At 43.1% G+C, this 10,613-nt stretch overlaps 1 protein-coding gene across 7 annotated transcripts in view; it reads left to right on the forward strand.

The window, feature by feature from the left end:
- The window catches only part of LOC140211471 (spermatogenesis-associated protein 9-like), a 48,534-nt gene extending 43,709 nt beyond the window's left edge, over positions 1–4,825 (forward strand). For 3 of the 7 annotated variants that reach the window (XM_072281192.1, XM_072281189.1, XM_072281188.1), the window contains one exon: positions 689–4,825. In XM_072281192.1, coding sequence (XP_072137293.1) covers positions 689–835 — 147 coding nt within the window. In that variant the 3' untranslated portion in view covers positions 836–4,825. The remainder of the gene's footprint in view (positions 1–688) is intronic. The other 4 variants (XR_011889467.1, XM_072281191.1, XR_011889468.1 and 1 more) reach the window with 3 other exon arrangements.
- Positions 4,826–10,613: the final 5,788 nt, after the last annotated feature.

The following is a 10,613-nucleotide window of genomic DNA, read 5'->3' on the forward strand; positions in this document are numbered from 1 at the left end:
ATTTATACGTGAAATATCCAACACTGACACTGGGATTTCCACATGAGATATCCAACACTGACACTGGGATTTCTACGTGACATATCCGACACTGACACTGGGATTTCTACGTGAGATATCCGATACTGACATTGGGATTTCTACGTGAGATGTCCAACACCGACACTGGGATTTCTACGTGAGATATCCGACACTGACACTGAGAGTTATACACGAGATATCAAACACTGACACTGGGATTTATATCACAAACAGGAGAAAATCTGCAGATGCTGGTAATCCAAGCAACAAACACAAATGCTGGAGGAACTCAGCAAGCTGGGCAGCATCTGTAGAAAAGAGTACAGTCGATGTTTTGGTCTGAGACCCTTCAGCGGAACTGGAGAATAAAAAGATGAGGAGCAGTTCCACAGGATATATCCAATGTATACAACATACCCTCACTTAACCCTGTCACTAGCAATTCCATAGGATATATCCAATGTATACAATGTACCCTAACTAAACCCTGTCACTGGCAGATTCATAGGATATATCCAATGTATACAACATACCCTCACTAAACCCCGACACTGGCAGTTCCATAGGATATGTCCAATGTATACAACATACCCTCACTAAACCCCATCACTGGCAGTTTTAAGCTGAACATTTTTGACTCTGTTAATATCAATGATTTTGTTTTAAGATGAGGCACGAAGATTTGCTGATTGCAAACTCCTTTCCTGCAAGAACAGTCGTCGTTAACTTAGTTTATGCAATAATCATTTGTATGGTAGGTAAAAAATTCATCAATTTTCAACAAGTCCTTTATTGTATTAATGAGCCCGCTTGAATAATAATATTTTCTCAACTCCAACAGGTAAAATGGCAGTGGGAGTTTTGAAGGAATTTGTTTTTGTTTCACCTACTCAACAGGGAAAAGGCAGCAGCACTGGCAACCGATATGCATGTCAATGTAAAGAATGAATCTCCATTAGAAACAAGCAATTGAGTTTGAAGAATTAGACAATATCATGATCAGAGAAAAAATCAGAAAGAAAGAAAACCTGCACAATGAATCTGTTCACAATTGTTTTGTGGACCAACTGAGAGGACTACAGATAACTACAATCAAGTGCCACAAACTTCCCAACTTAATGTCATTTACGGGGCTGCATTTTAAGATCTAATTGTTCTACTTTTCCTTATTGCAATGATAGAAGTAAAGATGGCCTTTTACACCAGGTTTGTCTGAAAAAACACTCTGAAAGTCTTTATCCTTTCAATATGAACATAGCACAATATATTTTCAATGAAACTAGTACCTGTTATGCTAAAATTTATCAAAATGGCAAAAGAGCAACTCTGGCCATTTTGAGAAAAAATGCAACTGAGTTAATTCTTAGGCAAAGTTCTTATACTCCATCCATAGACTGTTCGAATTAGGTGGCCTTAGACATGACTATGGTCATGGAAAATTGTCATCTTCATTCTTGAACCACGGTCTTGTCCCGAAACATTAACTCTTTATTTTGCTCCATTGATGCTGTCTGACCTGCTGAGTACCTCCAGCATTTTGTGTGTGTTGCTCTGGTCCTGATGCTACGAAGGGATCCCATTTTTCCAAGCTGAAAAAGAGGAAAATATGTAAACAGGCTTTATTTTTCTGATGGTATTCAATGATTATTGCTGAAAGTATTTGCAGCAGAAATCAGCAGCGTTGACTATCCTCCACTCTTCAGCATGTAATAACTGTCAACCATGTATTTCACAGAGGTTTGCGGGTAATAAATTGTTCTACATACAGTGTATTAAAATTGGTGTCATCAAAGCTGCACATAATAAGAAATATGTGCTAAGCTTTCAAGTTTTGGATGGTCTAATTAAAATAATTAGAATTTGATTCATTTATATCATTAGTGGTGATGTATCTGAGTTCCTCAGGGAGGGGTAGCACCTCTGGTGGGGGAACATGTCGCGTCCTTTTCAGGGTGGATAGTCCACCTTTGGTCCCCACCTGGCACTCAGCTCTCACCTGTGGCTCCCCGTAGCTGTTTGCGTGCGACAGCGGCCACACTCCGGGCAACGGCTTCGACAAGCCGGCTAAACCAGGTGAGGGTAGCCGATGGGTCTCAAACCCTCAGTGAGATAGGGAGTTGTCTATCCCAGCATGTGAAGACAGACTCTGGCGGACTGAGCGGACGAGACCAGCGGAAGGTCCAACGGTCATGAAGGCGGTCTCTGCAAGCGTCGTGGAACGTGTAGAGCAGGACAAGACACAGGAGATGTCCTGGTCATCCACTGCGCCTAGTCCCATCTCCAGCCGTCTAGACTCTGTCTTGCCACTGGATCCAGATGGGAATTGGGAAGAGAGAGTGAGGCTGACACTGCGCAACTCTCCCTCACTTAAATCCAAATGACGCGCTAGTCTTGACACCATCATTATGGTGTCGAGGTCCTCATCGATGTCTACGATGGACGAACAACCATCTGAGTTCCTAAACTTTATTGTTGACTTTTGAATTCAAAATGTGTTTGAACATAGAACGTAGATCAGTACAGCTCAGGAATGGGCCCTTTGGCCCTCAGTGTTGTGCCAAATCAACTAAAAAGTAAATTAAAAAAACCCCAAACTAATCCCTCTAATACCTACACAATGTTCATATCACTCCACCTTCCTCATATTCACGTGCCTATCTAAACGTCACTTAAAAGCCTCTAATGTATTTGCCTCTACCACCATAGCAGGCAGCGCATTCCAGGCATCCACCATTGAGTAAAAAACTTACCCCCGCATTCTCTTTGAGTCTACCCCCTCTCACCTTCAAAGCATACCCTCTGGTATTAGACATTTGTACCCTGGGTAAAAGAAACTCCATCTACTCTGTTTAATCTTATAAACCTCTACCAGCATCCGCCACTCCAGAGAAAACAACCCAAATTTGTCCACCTCTCATGATGCCCTCTAATCCTGGTAAACCTCTTCTGCACCCTCTCCAAAGCCTTGGCACCCCTCTTATAGTGGGGTGATCAGAACTGTATGCGATGCTCCACTTGTGACCTAATCAGAGTTCTCTAAAGTTGCCACATAATCTCTTAACTTTGAACTCAATGCTTCAACTAATAAAAGCAATTATTCCATAAGCCTTGTTAATCACCCTATGGACCTATGTGGCCATCTTTTCTCTGCCTTTTTCTGAAATAAGTTACTGTCCTGAAAAATAGCAAATTGAAATCTCAGTAACATGAAAACATTTTTCATGAGATAGGAATTAAATAATTTTTCTGAATGAATTATTGGAAAAGTGTGGAAGAACAAAAGAATCACATTTCCCTTAAAATTATTGCACACTGGCATTTTTCATTCTCAGCACCTGATCAGCAGTCTTCATTTTTTTTTAAAATTTAAGGCTATAAAATTGCATTCTGAATGGAGCTGGTTGTGTAATTCCTTTAAGAATCAAAGATATTGACATGCTGTGCTGTCAAAGCAACTTGCTTCTTTTCTGCTCTTTATTTGCATGGAAGTTAACTCGGCCCTGAGATTACTGAAGAAATAGAAGCTGTGTTTACAGTCATATGCCCTGGACTCAGAGTAGCAGCTGAATCGTCTTACCAGAGAAGGAGCCTCTGTGGATGTGCTGGAATCTGTGCTTGGCTGGGGACTGGGGCTCGCCAGTGCTCACTCACTGCTGTACTCCCACGTTCTCTCTAGTGGTTGCTTGCTGCTGCCCTCCAGTGCTTGTTCAGTGGAAGGACAAGCTGGACCCCAACACCTTCCTAGACTCACACGACTCAGGGACTTCAGCAATATGATTTTTTTTCTTTATACCTGTGTGTTTTTCTGTAATAGTAACCATATTGTGCTGTGTGCTGCTGGTAACGTGTTTTGCACCTTGGGCCCAAAGAAACACCGTTTCATTTTGTTATATTCATGTATGGTTGAATGAGATTTGAACCTGAATTTGATACCTGATTGAATGCCATCTCCTTCACCTCTAAAATAATCCTTTTCTGGATCAGTGAACTTTGTCAAACAACATTCTGTAAACCCATTCATAACTTGAGCACCATTCCCAAATTAGTAGCTGAAACAAAGTCAATGGAGGTGGCGAGGGCGATTGAAGTGTCAAGGTGAGGGCGGAGGGGGCCACTGTGGTGATGATGGTCAGCGGATGGATTGGTACGTTTGGACCCAGATCGGCAGCATTCAGATCCGGGATGGAGGTCACTCTTTAAAGAAGGACTGATTTTATGCGGCTGCGCTGCGTTCATCTCTATGCAGATGAAAAGATGTTTCCGATATTCTGAGATTTCTGTGATTTTTGAACTGTATATTGGTTTCTTTCAGTTTTTCACCGTTTATTTTCTTGTGGCCGATTGGCAGTGGCTGATCTGTTAATTTTTTGTGCGAGGGCGGGTCAGGGGTTTGATGCTACTTTTGCTGTTCTTTTCTGGCGGGCGAGGGGGTCGGGGATTGTTATTGTTTTTTCTGCGAGGGGATGGTGGGGGATTGTTATTGTAGCTGTTTTTTTCTGTGAAGGAGAGGGTCGGGGATTTTGGGGTCTGCAAATTTTGTTTCTTTTCTTTTTCGTGACGGGGAGAGTTAATGTCTTTTCTTTGAAGGGCTATGGGTAGACTGGGGCCGAAAGGAAAATTGGATCAGCCATGATGAAATGGCAGAGCAGACTCAATGGGCCAAATGGCCTAATTCTGCTCTTATATCTTATTGTCTCACGGTCTTTCATCAACTCTCATGGTCTTTCTGTATTTTATAGCTAGCTGGTGAAGACAAATATCAGAGTTGTATTCCACATGCATACTTTGAAAATAAAATGAACATTTGAACCTTTTTTCTTAATTTGGTCTATTTCTTTAATCTGGTATTTCCTCATAGTAAAGCTTCCTGTAGTACCTGGTTGTTACCACCAAGAAGCGCTGAAATTAACTTCACATCAAAACATACCTGATGGGCTAAATGGCCTAATTCTGTTTTTACAGCTTGTGATCTTATCACGAATAATGTGCGGCTAAGGAGAAATCATAAAAGCAAATACGATAGAGAAAATAAGGCAAACAAAATGAACGAATCCTGAAGACAGAAAATAAAGGAAATGATTGTGTGTTCCGTGAAAAAAACCCTAAACACAGGGAAAATATAGGAAATGATTGTGTGTCCAGTGAGAGAACTCTAAAGACAGGGAAAATATTGGAAAAATCTCACTCGGCATTAATCAGAGCTGAATTCCCAGTTCTTTAACCCAGGATAGAGATTATGGTCCTCATTTCACCAATCAGACAAGAAACCAATATCAATGTTAGAATTCTGCTTCTGAATTGGATCAGTGAGTCTTTCTTGTCATTCTTTGCAATCGCAACCTCAGAGGGTTTTTTCAAGGACATCAATGTACCTCTCATATGGAGGGATAGTTTAAAAGAATAATTGATATGGCTACTGCATTAATGATGCAGATGAGAAAATTATTACCTGACCTTAGATATTGACAGGAGGAACAGATCACAGCTGCAGCTAAAATTTCCTGCTGCCTTTGCTTCACTCACAGAGATCAAGTACTTGTCTAATTAGCTCTTATCCTTCATTTTAATTTTCTTCAAACTCTCAGAACATGCATTATTCATCAGAGAAAAAGTAACAATAAGCAGGCTCCTCATTAGTGTCTACCTTCTGACAACCACAATAATTAAGATTCACAAGTTCAGTGTTTCCATGTTATACAATAGGCAAGTCTAGGACCACAGGGCACAGGCTCAGAACAAAGAGGTGTCCAATTAGAACAGGGATGAGGAGGATTTTCTTTAGCTAGAGGGTGGTGAAACTGTGGAATTCATCGCCACAGACGGATGTAGAGGCCAAATATTCAGGTATGTTTAAAGCGAAGGTTGTCAAATTCTTGATTAGTAAGGGTGAGCAAATGTTACGGGGAGAGGCAAGAGAATGGAATAGAGAGGGAAAATAAATCATCCATGATGGAATGGCAGCACAGGCTCGATGGACTGAATGGCCTCATTCTGCTCTGATGTCTTATGAAGATACATTGCCTCACCGCTCAACCTACAATTGGGCAGTGTTCCGGCAATCATTATCAAACACCATGCATGTTACAATAAATGTAAATGTGTATCTAATTTGGATGTGCAGTAGAGAGCATCCTGACAAGCTGCATCACTGCTTGGTACAGAAAACTAAGGTGGACAGGAAGGCTCTTCGACGGGTGGTCAGAACTGCCCTATTCAACTCGGGTATCAGCCTACCCGCCATCGAGGACATAGACACGGAAAGGTGCCAGGGAAACATAGAAACATAGAAAATAGGTGCAGGAGTAGGCCATTCGGCCCTTCGAGCCTGCACCACCATTCAGTATGATCATAGCTGATCATCCAACTCAGAACCCCGTACCAGCCTTCCCTCCATACCCCCTGATACCTTTAGCCACAAGGGCCATATCTACCTCCCTCTTAAATATAGCCAATGAACTGGCCTCAACTGTTTCCTGTGGCAGAGAATTCCACAGATTCACCACTCTCTGTGTGAAGAAGTTTTTCCTAATCTCGGTCCTAAAAGGCTTCCCCTTTATCCTCAAACTGTGACCCCTCGTTCTGGACTTCCCCAACATCGGGAACAATCTTCCTGCATCTAGCCTGTCCAATCCCTTTAGGATTTTATACGTTTCAATCAGATCCCCCCTCAATCTTCTAAATTCCAATGAGTATAAGCCTAGTTCATCCAATCTTTCATCATATGAAAGTCCTGTCATCCCAGGAATCAATCTGGTGAACCTTCTTTGTACTCCCTCTATGGCAAGAATGTCTTTCCTCAGATTAGGGGACCAAAACTGCACACAATACTCCAGGTGTGGTCTCACCAAGGCCTTGTACAACTGCAGTAGTACCTCCCTGCTCCTGTACTCAAATCCTCTCGCTATAAATGCCAGCATACCATTCGCCTTTTTCACCGCCTGCCGTGCATGCCCACTTTCAATGACTGGTGTATAATGACACCCAGGTCTCGTTGCACCTCCCCTTTTCCTAATCAGCCACCATTTAGATAATAATCTGTTTTCCTGTTTTTGCCACCAAAGTGGATAACTTCACATTTATCCACATTAAATTGCATCTGCCATGAATTTGCCCACTCACCCAACCTATCCAAGTCACCCTGCATCCTCTTAGCATCTTCCTCACAGCTAACACTGCCACCCAGCTTCGTGTCATCCACAAACTTGGAGGTGCTGCATTTAATTCCCTCATCCAAGTCATTAATATATATTGTAAACAACTGGAAGGGCTAGTAACATCATAAACCATAGACCACCCACCTGGCATGTGTTCCACTCTCATCAGGGAGGAGGCTACATAGAATCCACATCAGGATCACCAGACAGAAAACCAGTTACTTTCCCAAGCAATGAGACTGATCAGCTCCTCAACCCACGAACCCACCTCTCTGCAGCACCCCCCTCACCAGCAACACTGCTCTATAGCAACACACACAAATTGCTGCAGGAACTCAGCAGGACAAGCAGCGTCAACGGAAATGAACAAGCGGGTGACGTTTCAGACCGAGACCCTTCATCAGAACTGGAAAGGAAGGGGGAAGACAGCAGAATAAAAAGGTGGGGGAGGCGAAGGAAGACAGTCAGAAGGTGAAGCCAGATAGGTGGGGAAGGTCAAGGGCTGAAGAAGAAGGAATCTGATAGGAGAGGAGAGTGGACCATAGGAGAAAGGGATGGAGAAGGGGAACCAGGGGGTGGTGATAGCCGGGTGAGAAGAGGTAAAATGCCAGAGTGGGGACTAGAAGAAGAGGGGAGAAGGAGGGAAACATTTTTTTTATATCAGAAGAAGAAACTGATATTCCCATCATCAGGTTGGAGGCTACCCAGACAGAATATAAGGTGATTCTCCTCCACTCTGAGGGTGACCTCATCTTGGCACAACAGGAAGCCATAGACCAACATGCTGGAATGGGAATTAATAAGTTTGGCCACAGGGAAGTTTTGCTTGCTTTTGGTGAGTGGAGTGGAGATGCTTGATTAAGCAGTCCCCCAATTTATGATGAGGCTCACTAATGTAGAGGAGGCTGAGTCAGGAGCACCCCACACAATAGACAACCCCAGCAGATTTGCAGGTGAAGTTTTGCCTCACCTAGAAGGACTGTTTGTGGTGCTGAATGGAGATGGGGGAAGAGGCTCCGGGACAGCTTCTTCCAGCAGGCCATCAGACTGATTAATTCATGCTGATACAATTGTATTTCTATGTCATATTGAGTGTCCTGTTGTACATACTATTTATTATAAATTACTATAAATTGCACATTGCACATTTAGACAGAGATGTAATGTAGGGATTTTTACTCCTCATGTATGTGAAGGATGTAAGTAATAAAGTCAGTTCAGTTCATTTCAATTCAGGTGAATGGGCAGGTGTAGAACTTCAGGTGCCTGCAGGGAGATTAGTGAAGAGTGATGATCGGAAAGGGAATCACAGAGGGAGCAATCCCCTAATGTCCACATTCCTGTGCTGAATGTCACTTTACGGACTTAACATTAATCTACATATATAAGCTACCTTACGTATTTATATTTATTGTTTTTCTATTCTGCTCTTTAGCACATTGTGTGTGTTTTTGTGCTGCATTGGATCTGGAGTAACAATTGTCTGATTCTCCTTTACACTTGTGTACTGGAAATGACATTAAACAATCTTGGGTCTTGGATATAGTTTATAAGTTAAAGGTTGAAAACCCAGAGTTTCAGACAAACACAGGAATCAGAGACCCAATTAATGCAAAAGGAGCTAAAATGGAGAATAGGTTCATTCAAACATGCATGCAGTTCGAACATTAGAGTCAGGAAGTTTTGAAAGTACATTCAAAGTATATAAAATAAATAATTTAATGACAAAAATTATTTTCAGTCTTCTTCACTGATGAGTCAGGATCTTTGAAGACCTGCTTTTCCTTGAGTTTGATGTGGCCTCTGAGGGAAGAGATTTTGCCACCTCTGAGGCAAAAGGTATTGGATGGGTCAGGAAGAGGAGTACTTTGGGAGGTCCTGTCCTTCTTCCATTGGGCTTTTCTGTGCTCAATGCTATCTCAAACATTCCTCTTTACTTTGAGTGGCTAGTGGACAGGAATTCCCAGTTGTTGCCGGAGATTTTGGAGTTTTCAATGTAATTTTGAGAACACCCTCTAATCTTCAGTAACACATACAAAATGATGGCAGAACTCAGCACGTTGGACATGCATCTATGGAGAGGAATAAACAGATGATGCTTTGGGCCGAGACGCTTCATCAAGACAGGAAAGGAAGGGGCAAGTGAAGCTGGGTGGGTGGGAAAGGTAAAGGGCAGAAAAGAAGGAATGTGATAGGAGAGGAAAGTAGACCATGGGAGAAAGGGAAGAGGAGGGGCACTGGGGGAGGTGGTAGGCGGTTGAGGAGAAGAGTAGGAGGTAAGAGGTCAGAGTGGGAAGAAATGAAGAAGGGAGGGGAGGGAAATTTTTACCAGAAGAAGAAATCGATGTTCATGCCATCAGATTGCAGGCTACGTAAACAGAACAAGAGATGTTGCTCCTCCACCCTAAGAGTAGCATCATCATGGCAGTAGAGGAGACCATGGACACTCATGTCCGAATGGCCACTGGGAAATTCCACTCTTGGCATATGGAGTGGAGGTTCATGGCCTCCTGTACTGTCGCAGTGAGGTCACACTCAGGTTGGAGGAACACCTTCTATTCTGTCTGGGTAGCCTCCAACCTGATGCCATGAACATCATATCTCGAACTTCTGGTAATGTTCCCCCCACCCCTTCACCATTTCTCCTCTCCCCCCTCCTTCTAACACTGACTCCTCATCCTTTTTTCCTCCAGTCCTGATGAAGGGTCTCAGCCTGAAATGTCGACTGTACTCTTTTCCATAGATGCTGCCTGGCCTGCTGAGTTCCTCCAGCATTTTGAGAGTGTTGCTTGGATTTCCAGCACCTGCAGATCATGTCTTGTGTTAACATAGAACTTTACAACACAATACAGGGCCATTGGGCCACGAAGTTGTGCCGGCCTTTTAACCTACTGGAAGTTCAATCTTACTCCTCCCTCTTGCACAGCCCTCCATCTTTCTATCATCCCTATGCCTATCTAAGAGTTGCTAGCTCAAACAATCTTTTCAAAAGTGGTAGTTGTTTAAACATAGAGTGCCAAGGCTTTCTGGAACAATGGCCTCTTCTACATACAGTACTTGAAACTTCGTATAAAGTGGTCCCTGGTCTAGTTTTTAATTCAGAAACGGCACCCGCACGTGTAGCCGATCCGCTCATACGAGAAGTCTGAAACACTAGACTACAGTAGCATCACCCGAGGCGACAAAGCGATGGCTCTGCGATAAGAGCGAGCATGGATTTCTCAGTGAAATGACAGGCAGAGAAAGCCAGCGCATCTCACCGTGAGGACGTCAGAGATGTTCTGCCGCCCATGTGAACTACTTGGGTTAGTTTAATCCCTCTGCGTTGTCAGATGCCGCGGGTAAAACACGCAGATAGAAATCTTCCGATTTTAACGCGCTACCCGCGAAAGTAATTTCACAACGATCCGAGTTTCATTTATAACCCGACTAAGTGTA

This window comes from Mobula birostris, chromosome 17 (assembly GCF_030028105.1).
Source record: "Mobula birostris isolate sMobBir1 chromosome 17, sMobBir1.hap1, whole genome shotgun sequence".
NCBI lineage: Eukaryota > Metazoa > Chordata > Chondrichthyes > Myliobatiformes > Myliobatidae > Mobula > Mobula birostris.